Raw genomic sequence first — 19,943 nt, forward strand, 5'->3', positions numbered from 1 at the left:
CTGGAGAGGAGGCTACGCCGGATAGTCGAACCTCGGATTCAGGAGGAACAGTGTGGTTTTCGTCCTGGTCGTGGAACTGTGGACCAGCTCTATACTCTCGGCAGGGTCCTTGAGGGTGCATGGGAGTTTGCCCAACCAGTCTACATGTGCTTTGTGGACTTGGAGAAGGCATTCGACCGTGTCCCTCGGGAAGCCCTGTGGGGAGTGCTCAGAGAGTATGGGGTTTCGGACTGTCTGATTGTGGCGGTCCGCTCCCTGTATGATCAGTGTCAGAGCTTGGTTCGCATTGCCGGCAGTAAGTCGGACACGTTTCCGGTGAGGGTTGGACTCCGCCAAGGCTGCCCTTTGTCACCGATTCTGTTCATAACTTTTATGGACAGAATTTCTAGGCGCAGTCAAGGCGTTGAGGGGATCCGGTTTGGTGGCTGCAGGATTAGGTCTCTGCTTTTTGCAGATGATTTGGTCCTGATGGCTTCATCTGGCCAGGATCTTCAGCTCTCACTGGATCGGTTCGCAGCTGAGTGTGAAGCGACTGGGATGAGAATCAGCACCTCCAAGTCCGAGTCCATGGTTCTCGCCCGGAAAAGGGTGGAGTGCCATCTCCGGGTTGGGGAGGAGATCTTGCCCCAAGTGGAGGAGTTCAAGTACCTCGGAGTCTTGTTCACGAGTGAGGGAAGAGTGGATCGTGAGATCGACAGGCGGATCGGTGCGGCGTCTTCAGTAATGCGGACGCTGTATCGATCCGTTGTGGTGAAGAAGGAGCTGAGCCGGAAGGCAAAGCTCTCAATTTACCGGTCGATCTACGTTCCCATCCTCACCTATGGTCATGAGCTTTGGGTTATGACCGAAAGGACAAGATCACGGGTACAAGCGGCCGAAATGAGTTTCCTCCGCCGGGTGGCGGGGCTCTCCCTTAGAGATAGGGTGAGAAGCTCTGTCATCCGGGGGGAGCTCAAAGTAAAGCCGCTGCTCCTCCGCATCGAGAGGAGCCAGATGAGGTGGTTCGGGCATCTGGTCAGGATGCCACCCGAGCGCCTCCCTAAGGAGGTGTTTAGGGCATGTCCGACCGGTAGGAGGCCACGAGGAAGACCCAGGACACGTTGGGAAGACTATGTCTCCCGGCTGGCCTGGGAACGCCTCGGGATCCCCCGGGAGGAGCTGGACGAAGTGGCTGGGGAGAGGGAAGTCTGGGCTTCCCTGCTTAGGCTGCTGCCCCCCGCGACCCGACCTCGGATAAGCGGAAGAAGATGGATGGATGGATGGATGGAACATTTTTTAGTGTGTAGTTCTAAGAAGAACACGGTGGGCCTGGACTTGATGAGTTGGTCAATATAAACAAGGTGTGTACATAAGCGGGGCCGACTAAAGAAAGTTCTATTGTCGTAGCATTGAAACAGTTTTTAAAAAGAAAGGATTTCCACGAAATTTGCAATGAAAGAGCCCATGTGGTGAGGATCTGGGTAAAGGTACAGGAATACATTAATTGCCCAGAATTATGATGGCACCACCGGTTTATAAACTAGGAAGTAGCCTGCCTTGCAAATACTTTTCACCGTTTGGTATATGTTGTCCCGATCACATGTTTATTGAACTTCTCTTCCAACAGAACAGTGACAAAGACCGGATTGATGGCTATCTCCTATGACGCATTTTACAACAACACAAGACTCCAATACGTGTAAGAAAACATACAAACATTCTTTTTTTTTTACCTTACTGCTTCACACTGTTGGCCTGACTCTTATTTTTTTCACTTAGAAATCTGCGAGACAACAACCTGTCAATACTGTCATGGAGGACTTTCCAGAACTCGAACGCCAACTATTCGTAAGTGACCCCTTACACCAGGCGTGTCAAACTTATTTTAATTAAGGGCCCACATCGCAGTTGTGATTGCCCTCAGAGGGCTGCATGTAACTGTTAATACAAACCCTGTTTCCATATGAGTTGGGAAATTGTGTTAGATGTAAATATAAACGGAATACAATGATTTGCAAATCCTTTTCAACCCATATTCAATTGAATGCACTACAAAGACAAGATATTTGATGTTCAAACTCATAAACTTTATTTTTTTTTTGCAAATAATAATTAACTTAGAATTTCAGGGCTGCAACACGTGCCAAAGTAGTTGGGAAAGGGTATGTTCACCACTGTGTTACATGGCCTTTCCTTTTAACAACACTCAGTAAACGTTTGGGAACTGAGGAGACACATTTTTTAAGCTTCTCAGGTGGAATTCTTTCCCATTCTTGCTTGATGTACAGCTTAAGTTGTTCAACAGTCCAGGGGTCTCCGTTGTGGTATTTTAGGCTTCATAATGCGCCACACATTTTCAATGGGAGACAGGTCTGGACTACAGGCAGGCCAGTCTAGTACCCGCACTCTTTTACTATGAAGCCACGTTGATGTAACACGTGGCTTGACATTGTCTTGCTGAAATAAGAAGGGGCGTCCATGGTAACGTTGCTTGGATGGCAACATATGTTGCTCCAAAACCTGTATGTACCTTTCAGCATTAATGGCGCCTTCACAGATGTGTAAGTTACCCATGTCTTGGGCACTAATACACCCCCATACCATCACAGACGCTGGCTTTTCAACTTTGCAACTATAACAATCCGGATGGTTCTTTTCCTCTTTGGTCCGGAGGACACGACGTCCACAGTTTCCAAAAACAATTTGAAATGTGGACTTGTCAGACCACAGAACACTTTTCCACTTTGTATCAGTCCATCTTAGATGGAGTTTTAACTTGCACTTACAGATGTAGCGACCAACTGTAGTTACTGACAGTGGGTTTCTGAAGTGTTCCTGAGCCCATGCAGTGATATCCTTTACACACTGATGTCGCTTGTTGATGCAGTACAGTTTGAGGGATCAAAGGTTATGGGCTTAGCTGCTTACGTGCAGTGATTTCTCCAGATTCTCTGAACCCTTTGATGATATTACGGACCGTAGATGGTGAAATCCCTAAATTCCTTGCAATAGCTGGTTGAGAAAGGTTTTTCTTAAACTGTTCAACAATTTGCTCACGCATTTGTTGACAGAGTGGTGACCCTCGCCCCATCCTTGTTTGTGAATGACTGAGCATTTCATGGAATCTACTTTTATACCCAATCATGGCACCCACCTGTTCCCAATGAGCCTGTTCACCTGTGGGATGTTCCAAATAAGTGTTTGATGAGCATTCCTCAACTTTATCAGTATTTATTGCAACCTTTCCCAACTTCTTTGTCACGTGTTGCTGGCATCAATTTATAAAGTTAATGATTATTTGCAAAAAATAAAAATGTTTATCAGTTTGTCTTTGTAGCATATTCAACTGAATATGGGTTGAAACTGATTTGCAAATCATTGTATTCCGTTTATATTTACATTTAACACAATTTCCCAACTCATATGGAAACGGGGTTTGTAATAGATATTTACCTCCTGACCGACAGTTTTCTGTAGTACACCATGCGTTACATCTAACAAACAAATGTTTATCAGTTTGAACATCAAATATGTTGTCTTTGTAGTATATTCAACTGAATATGGGTTGAAAATGATTTGCAAATCATTGTATTCTGTTTATATTTACATCTAACACAATTTCCCAACTCATATGGAAACGGGGTTTGTAATATATGAACATAAATGTATAAGGATTTGCCTAATGATATTATATAATTGCCCATGCCAATGGTTCTGATCATTTTTTCACCAAGTACCTCCTCAGAAAATACTCCAAGTACCACCATAATGATCAACATTAAAATACAGTAGCATAGTAGGCCTAAGTATGTATTAAAAACAAGGCAAATGTTTTATTTAACAATTATATTTAATAATTTGGCCACTGTAACATTACACACAGTTTGAATGGTAACACTGTGTTTGAATATGTAAGTGATTCTTTGGCGTACCACTTAATAGAACCCACATACCACAGTTTGAGAATCACAGGCCTATGCATTTGATTATTATATATTTTTTAGAGTGCACTGTAAAAAATAATCTTGAGATTTTACCGTAAAAACTGGCAGCTCAATCGCCAGAATTTATCCAGACAATTCTGTAAAAGTGTTTTTTTACAGCATATTACTGTGATTGGAATGGGAAAAACAGGACCACTGTTTTTTTACAGTAAAATTCAGGGCCTTGAGTTTGCCTTACACGTTTGTTTCAAACTATTACGTTGCGTCTCATGTGTTGTTTTCTTTCATTCTAAAGGCTCATGCTGTCTGGAAACCCCCTGCATTGTGTGTGTGACAACGTATGGCTCAAACTTAGGAACCAAGAGAAACCGGAGGGCCAAGAGTTGAAATGTAAAGACGAGAAAGGAGCAACAAAGGCCTTCGCCACGCTCACCCCGCCCAACTGCGGTAAAATGAAACCACGTTATAATAAGCAACGCGGTGTATCCGATACAGGGGCACTGACAGACGCTTCCTGAAAGCTAGAAGTCAATCGATGTGGTTTAAAATTTCCCTCCGACATGAGCTTCTTAAGACTCTCTTTGCTTGTCTCCTGCAGTGGCTCCCCAAGTAGAGGTCACCCCCACGGTGGTGACCGAGAAAGAGGGGGGTAGTGTCAAAGCGTTGTGCAGCGCATCGGGCTCACCTTCGCCAGAGATCGACTGGAACCTTGACATGATTTCCTCTCGCTACGAGGTGAGTCGCTCTGGGTTCTTGGTTTCGATCACTTTTTAGGACTTTGGTCCTATATGGCGAGAAGCAAACAAGATCAGAGGACATATTGAAAGATTCCGAAACAACAATAACACTGTACCCTAGTAGGCCTACTTTACATTGAACTTTGTACTCGTGTCATTATTTTCTACCGTTAATGCAGTTCAGGGTTTGATTGATTGATTGATTGAGACTTTTATTAGTAGGTTGCACAGTGAAGTACATTTTCCGTACAATTGACCACTAAATGATAACACCCGAATAAGTTTTTCAACTTGTTTAAGTCGGGGTCCACTAAAATTGATTCATGATACAGATATATACTATCATCATAATACAGTCATCACACAAGATAATCATCAGGGTGTATACATTGAATTATTTACAATTCGGGGTGTGGACGGGGGGGGGGGGTTAGGTTTGGTTGTTATCATCAGTCATCAACAATTGAGAACAGAGAAATGGATATTGAAACAGTGTAGGTCTGACTTGGTAGGATATGTACAGCAAGTAGTGGACATAGTGAGAGAGAGAGAGAGAGAGAGAGATCAGAAGGCATAAGAAAAGTATCTACATTTGATTGTTTACATTTGATTATTAACAATCCGGGGAGGGTGTTAGTTTAGGGTTGAAGTTGCCTGGAGGTGTACTTTTATTGCGGTTTTGAAGGAGGATAGAGATGCCCTTTCTTTTACACCTGTTGGGAGCGCATTCTACATTGATGTGGCATAGAAAGAGAATGAGTTAAGACCTTTGTTAGATCGGAATCTGGGTATAACGTGGTTAGTGGAGCTCCCCCTGGTGTTGTGGTTATGGCAGTCATTTACGTTAAGGAAGTAGTTTGACATGTACTTCGGTATCAGGGAGGTGTAGCGGATTTTATAGACTAGGCTCAGTGCAAGTTGTTTTACTCTGTCCTCCACCCTGAGCCAGCCCACTTTGGAGAAGTAGGTAGGAGTGAGGTGGGATCTGGGGTGGAGGTCTAGAAGTAATCTGACTAGCTTGTTCTGGGATGTTTGGAGTTTAGATTTGAGGGTTTTGGAGGTGCTAGGGTACCAGGAGGTGCATGCGGGTCACAGGTGAGCTTGGAGCCTTTCCCAGCGGTGTCAGTGACGTGCGGTCACTAGAGGCAGGTGAGGCCCCGCACTCAGTGCCTCAACATGGATTGCGGACTCGGCTAACTGCTGGCCTGCTGTGCAGTGAGACCGTATTGCTATATGAATTATATTATACATTTCCATAGTTTAGTTAGCTTAGGTATATATATTGTACAGTGTATTTTGTCAACAACTGTATGTGTGTAACGTATTTCTTGTGCTGAGCAATCATAAAACTGCTGCGAAGACGCACTGTGTGAGGCTCGCGTAATCCCGCCTCCTGGTGCCGGTTAACGCACCTCCGCCGCAGACTGCACCCCCCGACGGGAGCGCCACACCAACCAAAGCCCACACCCAAACCCTCCACGTGCAAGACCGAATCCACCCAAAAAAAGTCACTTAACAAGAAGCCAAAAAGTGCAAAAACAACAATGCTCGCGCCAGAGGAGCTGTGAACGACTGCAGGGACACAACATTAGGTACACCTGCAGACTGCAGCACGGATTTCATATTTCATTCATTCACAACTCCTCCAACACGAACACCAGTGTTCCCGCACTTATAAGTAAAGGTAACACCATAATAACGTTTTTTTAAATTAAATGTGCTTTTTTGTGTGCTACAGTTTGTATGTGTAAAGTTAAAGTTAAGTTAAAGTACAAATGATTGTCACACACACACTAGGTGTGGTGAAATTTGTCCTCTGCATTTGACCCATCCTCTTGATCACCCCCTGGGAGGTGAGGGGAGCAGTGGGGAGCAGTGGGCAGCAGTGGCGCCGCGCCCGGGAATAATTGTTGGTGATTTAACCCCCAATTCCAACCCTTGATGCTGAGTGCCAAGCAGGGAAGAATGCTGATATGAGCTTTTAAACATAACCCGTTAACTGCTGCCAATCAAATGGTGAATAAGATACTCTTTAGGGTTCATATGTTTGTAAATCTGACTGTATTGAAGTCAGTGCCTCACCAGTCATGAACTTCACCGCACGTCACTGACCCTTTACTCGTTGCCAGTTGATCAATAAACAAACAACCATTTGTTGTCCTGCTTATACCATTCTGGGTAAAGGACAATGTGCAGCCTATACCAACCGACCCCTAACTGGACCTGTTGCCAGTCAATCACAGGAAACTTTTTAGGCACTCCATACAAATCCAACCATTCCCCCGCCAATTATGCGCATGCTCGCAACATTTACCAACAAAAATTAGGGCTATATATTACTCTTAACAGTTTATAGATGCTCTTCACGCGTAAATGTGTTGAAACACAAATGGATGAAAATGTTTCATGCGTAAAACATACTTGGAGAATGTCTGCAACTTGTGGACTACAGAGCAGATAGCGGACAATAAATTTAGCCTTTGGTGGAGTTTCTTTTGTCATGATCCGTGGTCCGGATCATGTTTTGTACTTTCTGTTAGTTTTGGAATGCTTCAGTTCCTGTTTTGTGCACTCCTGGGTTTATTTTGGTCACCATGGGGATTAATTGGGTTCACCCGCCTCTGGTTAGTGGTCCCACGCTCAGCTGCTGTCAACCGGTAATCAGAGAGCTATTTATTCACCTTGCTCGCCACGCTCAGTCTGGCGTCATTGTTTGCTCCATGCAACCTGTCAACGTAAGTTTCGCTTGTCTCCGAGCCAAAGCTAAGTGGTAGCCTTGTCTACGTAAGTTTTGCTTGTTTCTAGTACATGCTAAGTGGTAGCTTTAGTTTCGAGTGCGATCAGCACATTATTCCTTTTGCTTGTTTTCTGTTTTTGGTACTTTGCGTTATTTTTGAGAATAAATCATGTTCTTACCTGCACGCTTTGTCCGGAGTGGTCCGTCTGCATCCCAGGAGAATGAACCCCACGGTAAGCTGCGAAAGCCTCGTCTTGACGTCTTTCTGTAATTATAGTTATTATTATTACTAGTTATATTGAATTAAAACAGTAATTTGAGCTCTGACTATGTGCTCTTACTGCCATCTAATGTCTACTTTTAAGTCTGTGCGGTATAAAACAAATAAAGCATCAATAGGAGATGTTTTTCCCATATTTACAGTCGTGGTCAAAAGTTTACATACACTTGTAAAGAACATAATGTCATGGCTGTCTTGAGTTTCCAATATTTTCTACAACTCTTATTTTTTATGTGGTAGAGTGATTGGAGCACATATTTGTTGGTCACAAAAAATATTCATGAAGTTTGGTTCTTTAATGAATTTATTATGGGTCCACTGAAAATATGACCAATTGGCCCTGTTGTCTGTCTATCCGTGTTGGCCCTGCGATGAGGTGGCGACTTGTCCAGGGTTTACCCCGCCTTCCGCCCGAATGCAGCTGGGATCGGCTCCAGCACCACCCGCGACCCTGAAAGGGACAAGCGGTAGAAAATGGATGGATGGATGGTTCTTTTATGAATTTATAATGTGTCTACTGAAAATGTGAGCAAATCTGCTGGGTCAAAAGTATACATACAGCAATGTTAATATTTGGTTACATGTCCCTTTGCAAGTTTCACTGCAATAAGGCGCTTTTGATAGCCATCCACAAGCTTCTGGTTGAATTTTTGACCACTCCTCTTGAAAAAATTGGTGCCGTTCAGCTAAATTTGTTGGTTTTCTGACATGGACTTGTTTCTTCAGCATTGTCCACATGTTTAAGTCAGGACTTTGGGAAGGCCATTCTAAAACCTTAATTCTAGCCTGATTTAGACATTCCTTTACCACTTTTGACGTGTGTTTGGGGTCTTTGTCCTGTTGGAACACTCAACTGCTCCCAAGGCCCAACCTCCGGGCTGATGATTTTAGGTTGTCCTGAAGAATTTGGAGGTAACCCTCCTTTTTTATTATCCCATTTACTCTCTGTAAAGCACCAGTTCCATTGGCAGCAAAACAGGCCCAGAGCATAATACTACTACCACCATGCTTGACGGTCGGCTTGGTGTTCCTGGGATTAAAGGCCTCACCTTTTCTCCTCCAAACATATGTCTTGGTATTGTGGCCAAACAGCTAAATTTTTGTGCTCAAGTATGTGCTCCAATCACCCTATTACAAAAAAATAAGAGTTGTAGAAATTATTGGAAACTCAAGACAGCCATAACATTATGTTCTTTACAAGTATATGTAAACTTTTGACCACAACTGTGTATATGTATATATATATATATATATATATATATTTTTTTTTTTTTTTCACTGCTCAACCTATTCAGGGTGATGGGTTAGCTCGAGCCTATCGCAGACAACTTTAGCGTGAGATGCGTGGTATATGCCCTGAACCGTATACCACTCACAGCTAAGGACAATTTAGAGACTCCAGTGAACCTGCACTGTCGGAGGAAACCCACACAAGCACAGAAAGAAGATGTAAAGTGCAGACTGGGATGTCCAAGCCGAGATTCAAAGCCAAGCATCCTGATTGTGAAGCAGATGTGCTGTAAATAAATGACTCCATGCCTAGTACACAAATGGGAGCTGGAATAGGCTCCAGCTAAACATAATAAGTGGTAGAAAAATTATTTTAAATTTTGGTCCCTAAAAATGGTACAGTTATACACTGTAAACCCGAATAAGTAAGCAGAACTAAAAAAAAGTGAGGCAATCAGTTGCCACATATGTTTTGAGTTCATAAACTCAAATATTTGAGTATATCAATTTGTAAATATTTGGACTTTATGTTAAATGTACTTTTAAATTATAATTGAATTAAACTTACCAATTACCAACTTACACACAGAGTATAATAATACAAATCTATAATGCAATTGATTCATTCTTAATTTATTCTTGATTTGATTTATTGATTTGTTCTTTCAAAATAAGACAAAATTATGTTCAATCCACTGAGTTTTAAGTAACTGAGTTAATTATTTTAAGTAGCAGCTACATAATCTGCAAACAAGTTAATATTAATTACAAATAAAAAGTTTAATCAACTTAAAAAGGAGGAAAATGTTACTCACACTCAACATTTTTAAGTAAGTACAACTTTTAACAACTTTTTAAGTTTACACTACTTATTCTAATTAATTATTTTGAGTGTTCTACTATATATAGTCCGATGTGAAAGGCCTTAAAAAGAAGCCAATGGCAGAGCAGGAAGGCGGGGCTTAAAAAAGAAACCAAAGTCACAGCAAAAGGAATAATGCACGCTGACCAAGTTGATAATGGCATTATAAAATATATTAATTAAAAAACCCCAAAAATGGATTCAGGTTTTAAGTACAGTACAATTCCGATCTTTTGTATATGGCTATAAAGCCGATATTTATCCAGTGCAACTGCATTCGACCTATACGTCATCAAAAAAACGACAAAATTATTTGTCAAAATGCACGATTGCAAAAAAAGAAAAAAAAAAGGGGCATTTAAGAGGCGAAATTAAGATGTTTTATATCTCAAGTCACTGTCCCATCACTCCTTCTCCGACTGTTCGGCCAAAGGCTCCTCGGAACAGAAAGTGAAGCAAATCTACCACAAACTGCAAGAGCTAATAATTCTTGCCCTCTTCCTTCTTAATCTCCTATATTGAATAACTCAGTTCAGAAAATGTGGACTCCTGTTGCACAGAATCCTTGAAATTGCCACAAATGCGCCAGGAATGAGACTTAGAAGTTAAAGTCCCAACGATTGTCACACACACACTAGGTGTGGTGAAAGTATCCTCTGCATTTGACCCATCACCCTTGATCACCCCCTGGGAGGTGAGGGGAGCAGTGAGCAGCAGTGGTGGCCACACTCGGGAATCATTTTGGTGATTTAACCCCCATTTCCAACCCTTGATGCCAAGTGCCAAGCAGGGAGGTAATTGGGTCCCATTTGTATAGTCTTTGGTATGACTTGGCCGGGGTTTGAACTCACAACCTACCGATCTCAGGGCGGACACTCTAGCCACAAGGCCGCTGAGCAGAGTGGAGCCATGTTTACTTCCATAAACACACAGAACATGCTGTACCGCAGCGCTGTTCAACTGGCAGCCCAGGGGCCAAATTCGCCCCAGGAATGACACCAAACTGGCCCCAGAGAGACGTATTTTTGCAGCAAATTCCCCAAAATACTATATTGCTCCTGTAGTATTGACTTTAAACCAATGTAAACAGGATCCTTGCATTGACATTTTAACCTTGCTAGCAAACATAGAACACTGGGGTCCAAACTTGTGAGTTACATAACTGAGGCGTTCATCGAGGCACCCCTTTAAGTCCTCTCCTCTTTGGTAGTTACACATTTTTTTGGTAATGTGGTTTGTGTAAGAAATATGTTGCTGTGGCTTGTTTACTTCACATTCAGTCAGTAGTCATTTTTTCAACCTATTTAATTATACTAGTGGTGTTCCTCAAGGTTCCATTTTAGGTCCGCTCTTTTTCATCATTTGGGCTACTCAACTGGTGGCCCACAAATTAGGTTCAAAAAGTGTTTTAAGAGACTCACATTTTTTCAGAAGGTCCTAAAACGGAGCAGAGCACACCTGTAACTCTGGCAAAAAAATAAACCAGAATCAAATGTCTACTGTATTGGACGATGGTTCTCCGAACTATACAAAATAAAACTAATAGTAAAGGGAGAAGTCCGGCCCCTCGGTCTTAAGCTTTCCGTTCAATACAATGTAGTTGAATACCCCAGCTGGAGCGTGTGTGACGTCACTTCAGGGACCCATTCCATTCACATTACAAATATTTTTTTTTGGTAATGTGAACGACAACACAAAACAATCAGATTGAACAAAAGCAATCAAAACTAGGCATCATACCCTGCAGTGTGAATGTCTCCATTGAGACGTGTGGTCTCCACGAAGTTACAGACACTTTTTTCTTCTTGAGTACTCAGTAAAGTACATTACTCAATGGCCGGAGTTCCCAAATGTTTTTAGCTCAATGTCCAAATGAGAAATATTCTTGGTATCCACTGTTCATAAACTAATGATAAAGACCACAAAAGACTTCAGAATTAGCAGGTGATGTACAAACCCCGTTTCCATATGAGTTGGGAAATTGTGTTGGATGTAAATATAAATGGAATACAATGATTTGCAAATCCTTTTCGACCCATATTCAATTGAATGCACTACAAAGACAATATATTTGATGTTCAAACTCATAAACTTTATTTATTTTTGCAAATAATAAACTTAGAATTTCATGGCTGCAACACATGCCAAAGTAGTTGGGAAAGGGCATGTTCACCACTGTGTTACATCACCTTTTCTTTTAACAACACTCAATAAACGATTGGGAACTGAGGAAAATAATTGTTGAAGCCTTGAAAGTGGAATTCTTTCCCATTCTTGTTTTATGTAGAGCTTCAGTCGTTCAACAGTCCGAGGTCTCCGCTGTCGTATTTTACGCTTCATAGTGCCACACATTTTCGATGGGAGACAGGTCTGGACTGCAGGCGAGCCAGGAAAGTACACACACTCTTTTTTTACGAAGCCACGCTGTTGTAACACGTGCTGAATGTGGCTTGGCATTGTCTTGCTGAAATAAGCAGGGGCGTCCATGAAAAAGACGGCACTTAGATGGCAGCATATGTTGTTCCAAAACCTGTATGTACCTTTCAGCATTAATGGTGCCTTCACAGATGTGTAAGTTACCCATGCCTTGGGCACTAATGCACCCCCATACCATCACAGATGCTGTCTTTTGAACTTTGCGTCGATAACAGTCTGGATGGTTCGCTTCCCCTTTGGTCCGGATGACACGATGTCGAATATTTCCAAAAACAATTTGAAATGTGGACTCGTCAGACCACAGAACACTTTTCCACTTTGCATGAGTCCATCTTAGATGATCTCGGGCCCAGAGAAGCCGGCGGCGTTTCTGGATGTTGTTGATAAATGGCTTTTGCTTTGCATAGTAGAGCTTTAACTTGCACTTCCAGATGGAGCGACGAACTGTATTTAGTGACAGTGGTTTTCTGAAGTGTTCCTGAGCCCATGTGGTGATATCCTTTAGAGATTGATGTCGGTTTTTGATACAGTGCCGTCTGAGGGATCGAAGGTCACGGCCATGCCGCTTACGTGGAGTGATTTCTCCAGATTCTCTGAACCTTTTGATGATATTATGGACCGTAGATGTTGAAATCCCTACATTTCTTGCAATTGCACTTTGAGAAACTTTGTTCTTAAACTATTTGACTATTTGCTCACGCAGTTGTGGACAAAGGGGTGTACCTCGCCCCATCCTTTCTTGTGAAAGACTGAGCATTTTTTGGGAAGCTGTTTTTGTACCTAATCATGGCACCCACCTGTTCCCAATTAGCCTGCACACCTGTGGGATGTTCCAAATAAGTGTTTGATGAGCATTCCTCAACTTTATCAGTATTTATTGCCACCTTTCCCAACTTCTTTGTCACGTGTTGCTGGCATCAAATTCTAAAGTTAATGATTATTTGCAAAAAAAAAATGTTTATCAGTTTGTCTTTGTAGCATATTCAACTGAATATGGGTTGAAAAGGATTTGCAAATCATTGTATTCCGTTTATATTTACATCTAACACAATTTCCCAACTCATATGGAAAGGGGGTTTGTATATATATATATTTACCTCCTGACCCACAGTTTTCTGTAGCACACCATGCGTTACATCTAACAAAGCCTCTTTTCAAAGTACCACTTTGATTGTATTTTTTTTTTTTTTTTTTTTGTCCTGTCCAGCTTCTCAGGCAAATCACATAGTTGTTGTAGATGCCCATATCGGCTGTACAAATTTACTTGACAAAAGAAAAGTGTGGGATACTTCTCTTGTTACCTTATTTGTATTTAACTTTCTTAAATGTATTTATATTATTATTATTTGGTGCAGTCGGGCCGGAGCAGGAGGGGATAGAAAGAGAAAAAAAGGAAGACAGAGGGGGAAATTGTGGGGATAAGACAGAGAGACGATAACATCAACAGCAAACACAACAATAACAATAACAACAACAACAGAACAACATCAGCAAATAGGATATGTACAAATATGATGGTAAAAGTGATAGCAAAGAAGCAGTTATTGAAATAAATATTAATACAGAAATTACAGTGAGCGTTATTACATTACAAGTGGAGAATAGAAATAGAAATAGCACTATTAGTTAGTTAGTTTATTATTTCTTCGGTCAGTGGTCAACAAAATAAAGAAGCAGTTATACATTCATAAATTGACAGTTTTACAGACCGAAAGGGTTTAGGCTGAAGTTGAGCACTTATTTCGCCTAACCCTATAAACAATCTCAAATACAAGACGTAGTAAAACCAGGAGACATCGGGCTCTGATCTTGTGCTTCATAGAAATATGAAATTTCCTTCACACAACATATTATAAATACACCTTTTACACAACATGAACCCTGTCCAAATATATACACAGTAAAGACAGACAAACAGTTGTGAAACATCCCTGTACACGCATTGGTTAAACATTTGTACCAATAATATACTATACACAAAGATTTATAATTCCATTATTATTTATATCTATTATATGTTATATATCTATCTAACTATTGATAATGAATAATAATAATTTACCTCTATTATCAACAATACAATTGTTTCAAATGCAACAATACATACAGGTAAAAGCCAGTAAATTAGAATATTTTGAAAAACTTGATTTATTTCAGTAATTGCATTCAAAAGGTGTAACTTGTACATTATATTTATTCATTGCACACAGACTGATGCATTCAAATGTTTATTTCATTTAATTTTGATGATTTGAAGTGGCAACAAATGAAAATCCAAAATTCCGTGTGTCACAAAATTAGAATATTACTTAAGGCTAATACAAAAAAGGGATTTTTAGAAATGTTGGCCAACTGAAAAGTATGAAAATGAAAAATATGAGCATGTACAATACTCAATACTTGGTTGGAGCTCCTTTTGCCTCAATTACTGCGTTAATGCGGCGTGGCATGGAGTCCATGAGTTTCTGGCACTGCTCAGGTGTTATGAGAGCCCAGGTTGCTCTGATAGTGGCCTTCAACTCTTCTGCGTTTTTGGGTCTGGCATTCTGCATCTTCCTTTTCACAATACCCCACAGATTTTCTATGGGGCTAAGGTCAGGGGAGTTGGCGGGCCAATTTAGAACAGAAATACCATGGTCCGTAAACCAGGCACGGGTAGATTTTGCGCTGTGTGCAGGCGCCAAGTCCTGTTGGAACTTGAAATCTCCATCTCCATAGAGCAGGTCAGCAGCAGGAAGCATGAAGTGCTCTAAAACTTGCTGGTAGACGGCTGCGTTGACCCTGGATCTCAGGAAACAGAGTGGACCGACACCAGCAGATGACATGGCACCCCAAACCATCACTGATGGTGGAAACTTTACACTAGACTTCAGGCAACGTGGATCCTGTGCCTCTCCTGTCTTCCTCCAGACTCTGGGACCTCGATTTCCAAAGGAAATGCAAAATTTGCTTTCGTCAGAAAACATGACTTTGGACCACTCAGCAGCAGTCCAGCTGGTGTCGGTCCACTCTGTTTCCTGAGATCCAGGGTCAACGCAGCCGTCTACCAGCAAGTTTTAGAGCACTTCATGCTTCCTGCTGCTGACCTGCTCTATGGAGATGGAGATTTCAAGTTCCAACAGGACTTGGCGCGTGCACACAGCGCAAAATCTACCCGTGCCTGGTTTACGGACCATGGTATTTCTGTTCTAAATTGGCCCGCCAACTCCCCTGACCTTAGCCCCATAGAAAATCTGTGGGGTATTGTGAAAAGGAAGATGCAGAATGCCAGACCCAAAAACGCAGAAGAGTTGAAGGCCACTATCAGAGCAACCTGGGCTCTCATAACACCTGAGCAGTGCCAGAAACTCATCGACTCCATGCCACGCCGCATTAACACAGTAATTGAGGCAAAAGGAGCTCCAACCAAGTATTGAGTATTGTACATGCTCATATTTTTCATTTTCATACTTTTCAGTTGGCCAACATTTCTAAAAATCCCTTTTTTGTATTAGCCTTAAGTAATATTCTAATTTTGTGACACACGGAATTTTGGATTTTCATTTGTTGCCACTTCAAATCATCAAAATTAAATGAAATAAACATTTGAATGCATCAGTCTGTGTGCAATGAATAAGTATAATGTACAAGTTACACCTTTTGAATGCAATTACTGAAATAAATCAAGTTTTTCAAAATATTCTAATTTACTGGCTTTTACCTGTATATGTAATGATAACTTGAAATACAAAAGAAAGCAGATAAATGGAGGGGAAGAAAGAGAAACCAACAACTTGAAATGCAAAAGAAAGCAGAAAATGGAGGGGAAGAAAGAGAAACCAACTGTATTAACCTTGTAGATTGTTATAGTAACAATAGGTTAAGCTTTGTCAGTGTGCCATGTGTTACCCAGTTTAGTTTCCCCTAGGGCATGGGTGTCAAACTCTGGCCCGCCGTGTAATTTCACTTGGTCCTTGAGGCGATATCAAATTAACACTAGAGCTGGCCCGCCGATTATATTCAGCGGCGGTGCCGCGGTAACACCGCATTCACCGCTAATTCTCATACTTGCCAACCCTCCCGGGAGAGTCCCAGATCTCAGTGCCCCTCCCAAAAATCGTCACATTCGCCTTTCATCCAGTCCAACAGTGCTGGCCCAGTCGCATAATATGTGCGGGTTCTGCAAGCATACACAAGTGAATGCAACGCATACTTGACCAACAGCAATACAAGTTACACTGAGGGTGGCTGTATAAACAACTTTAAGTTTTGTTAGAAATATACGCCACACTGTGAACCCACACCAAACAAACAGCACTAACTCTTCCAGGACGCTACAAGGTGGGAGGGGGGGTTTGTTGGTGTATATTGTAGCATCCCGGAAGAGTTAGTGCTGCAAAGGGTTCTGGGTATTTGTTCTGTTGTGTTTATGTTGTGTTACAGTGCGGATGTTCTCCCGAAATGTGTTTGTCATTCTTGTTTGGTGTGGGTTCACAGTGTGGCATATATTTCTAACAAAACTTAAAGTTGTTTATACGGCCACCCTCAGTGTAACTTGTATCGTTGTTGATCAAGTATGCGTTGCATTCCCGTGTGTGTTCATTCAGAAGCCGCACATATCTTGTGACTGGGCCGGCACATGGTTAGAATGGATGAAAGCGGACGTGACGTCAGCTCATAGAGAACGTTAAAGGCAGTCCTTTAAGGCACGCCCCCAAGACTGTGGTCCGAGTGGACTACGAGATATAATGACTGATGAACACCTTCTTTCGATAATGAAGGTTGCCTCAGCTCAATGCCTGAGCCCTGACATTAATGAACTAGCATCCAAGAAAAGATGCCAGGTATCTGGCTTGGGCACATTAGATCAGTGTGTTGCAAACTGAGCAGTTTAAAGCCCTGAATGGTTGGTTTATTCATTGTTATTTTATTTTCAATACAATTTTTATTTGAATTGTATTTGATATGCCATTGATATTTTTTTATTATTATTTGAAACTCGATTTTGCATGTCACTATAAAGTTATATAAGCCTTGCTTGTTCAATATTCAATGCAAAACTTGTTTGGGTCCCTATTAAAAGGTTAATTTGTTCAACCTTGGCCCACGGCTTTGTTCAGTTTTAAATTTTGGCCCACTCTGTATTGAGTTTGACACCCCTGCCCTAGGGCAACAATGTTAATATATGTTTTGGATGGTCTCAACCAGTGATTCTCAAACGGTGGTACGCGGGCTTCAACTAGTAGTACACCAAAGAATCATTTGATATATATACAAACACAGTGTTACTGTTCAAACTGTGTGTAATGTTACAGTGGCCAAAATATTAAATATAGTTGTTAAATAAAACCTCTGCCTTGTTTTCAACAAATACTTAGGCCTTCTACGCTACTGTATTTTGATGTTGGTCATTATGGCGGTAGACAAACGGCAACCTGCTGACAAAAATACAGCAGAGTGTCAAAACTTGTAACAAATCCACAGGTAAAAATAGTCCTGGCTAAATGCCCTACTTAAAAATGGGGCCTTTGTTTAAAAAAAAACGTTCAGTGTCGGATAATGTACAATCTCTTTATCATATTCATGGGTTACAACATTTTAGATTTGGTTGTAAAAATACACCATTACCAAAAAGTTCCAGAGACGTTAGCGAATGCTAGTCACGAGTCTTGAGCTGCAAACCGTAGAGGAAAAAAAAGTGTAAAATTAAGGAACTTGCGGTAAAAACACAAAAAAATCAATAATTAATTAAATTGTTCTTCTAATGCGAAACTACTGTATTACAACATCAACTATTGATAGCGAGTTCGCTAACATCAAACTGCAACTTCAAAGAAACTGCTGACAGAGGGCAGTATAACAACAGAAAGCTTGCTGATTTAAGAATGCTAACTCCCTTAGCATGTGCCAGACAGTGAAAGCAATTGCTTAATTCTAGCCTTGCTCTTTAGGTTGTGACATTCACTGAGATATCAATTGTAATGTCGTGATCAAGGCAGAGCAATTTTGGCCTTTTCAGGCTAAAATGATCTGTAACATGTTGTCTTAAAAGGGGAAATGTAGTGAGTTAGCATTAGCCTATTGCAGTGTTTTTCAACCTTTTCTGAGCCAAGGCACATTTTTGTAATTGAAAAAATTCTGAGGTACACCACTAGCAGAAAACATAAAAAAAATGAAACTCAGCAGCCGATATTGACGATAAAAAGTTGTTCTCGCAATTGTTGGTTATGAATTCAAATCCTAACCACCCATGCATCACTAGAGCTCAAAGTAGGTGTACTGTCACGACCTGTCACGTCACGCCGTTACTTATTTTGAGTTTTTTGCTGTTTTCATGTGTCTAGTATTTTAGTTCTCCTATTTTGGTGGCTTTTCCTCTTTTGTTGGTATTTTCCTGTTGCAGTTTCATGTCTTCCTTGAACGCTATTCCTGCTTTGTTTTAGCAATCAAAACTATTTAAGTTGTGTGGACGCTATCCTTCTTTGTGGGGACATTGTTGATTGTCATTTCATGTACGGATGTACTTTGTGGACGCCGTCTGCTCCACACTCTGTAAGTCTTTGCTGTCGTCCAGCATTCTGTTTTTGTTTACTTTGCAGCCAGTTCAGTTTCAGTTTTGTTTTGCATTGCCTTCCCTAAGCTTCAATGCCTTTTCTTAGCGGCACTTGTCTTTTGTTTATTTTTGGTTTACGTGTTAGATACCTTTTTACCTACACGCTGCCTCCCGCACATTGTGATCACGACAAACCATGTTGCCGACATCTACAAAGCAATTAGCTACCTGCTGCCACCTACTGACATGGAAGAGTATTACACGGTTACTCTGCCAAGCTTTAGACAGCACCGACACTCAACAAAGGCACATTTGCGGTTACTGGTTTGCAAAAAAATATTTTTAACCCAATTCGGTGAAATTACATAATGTCCCACGGCACACCAGACTGTATCTCATGACACACTAGTGTGCCACAGCACAGTGGTTAAAAAACACTGCCATAATGCCTAATAGAAGCACCTGTAGCTTATTCCACCGGTCATTGTTTCCTAAAGATCACATTAATTTGGTACTAGAGGATGTTTGGAGAAAGTAATAACGCTATGCTATGTTTACAGATCAAGCCAATGGATATGAAGCTCAGCCTGACCCTCTCAGACCTTTCGCCCGAAGATAGCGGCAGGCTGATCGCGTGCAGCGCGGAGAACATGGTCGGCCAGACGGAGGCCATGCTACAGCTGAATGTTCTCTGTAAGGCCGTTTGCTGTTAACGTTCACCCAGATTTGCATACGTCTTTTGGAAATTGCATTTTCAAGTTTCATTTGTTTTAATTTCCTCTGAGGTCGTCTTGTAAATGTTGAATTTTTTTTTTTTTTTCCAGTGGAAGCAGAGCGCTCCTCAGTTTGTTTTCATTACTGCCACTGCTGATCTTATTGACTTCTCCATGTTTCCTGTCCATAACTCTTCCTCGCCGTGCTCCTCTGCTTCCACATGTTTTCTCTCCCTTGTTTTGCTCGTGCTGATGTTTGTCTCAAAACCTCGATACCGTTCAAAAACACAGCCAACACTTAGCCAGTCATCAATTTTATTTCAATACTTTAGTAACAACATAAGTTGTCATCATCCTTGGAACCTCCTAACGATTTTTCCACTCGTACCCTATGTCTGTCCCCATACTCGATAACCAACGTTTCCAATATTTGCCAGTAATAATGTTTCTTCATAACCTCGGATAACATTTACAATCTTTGCTAATGTTTACA

The 19,943-nt window shown here is 41.4% G+C and overlaps 1 protein-coding gene across 1 annotated transcript in view; it reads left to right on the plus strand.

Moving 5' to 3' along the window:
• The window catches only part of ntrk2b (neurotrophic tyrosine kinase, receptor, type 2b), a 97,156-nt gene that overhangs the window by 38,403 nt on the left and 38,810 nt on the right, over positions 1–19,943 (plus strand). The window contains exons 3-7 of the mRNA XM_061927027.1: positions 1,607–1,678; positions 1,759–1,827; positions 4,219–4,370; positions 4,522–4,658; positions 19,298–19,430. Of these exons, the coding sequence (XP_061783011.1) occupies positions 1,607–1,678; positions 1,759–1,827; positions 4,219–4,370; positions 4,522–4,658; positions 19,298–19,430 (563 nt within the window). The remainder of the gene's footprint in view (positions 1–1,606; positions 1,679–1,758; positions 1,828–4,218; positions 4,371–4,521; positions 4,659–19,297; positions 19,431–19,943) is intronic.

Source organism: Nerophis lumbriciformis, linkage group LG32 (genome assembly GCF_033978685.3).
Source record: "Nerophis lumbriciformis linkage group LG32, RoL_Nlum_v2.1, whole genome shotgun sequence".
NCBI lineage: Eukaryota > Metazoa > Chordata > Actinopteri > Syngnathiformes > Syngnathidae > Nerophis > Nerophis lumbriciformis.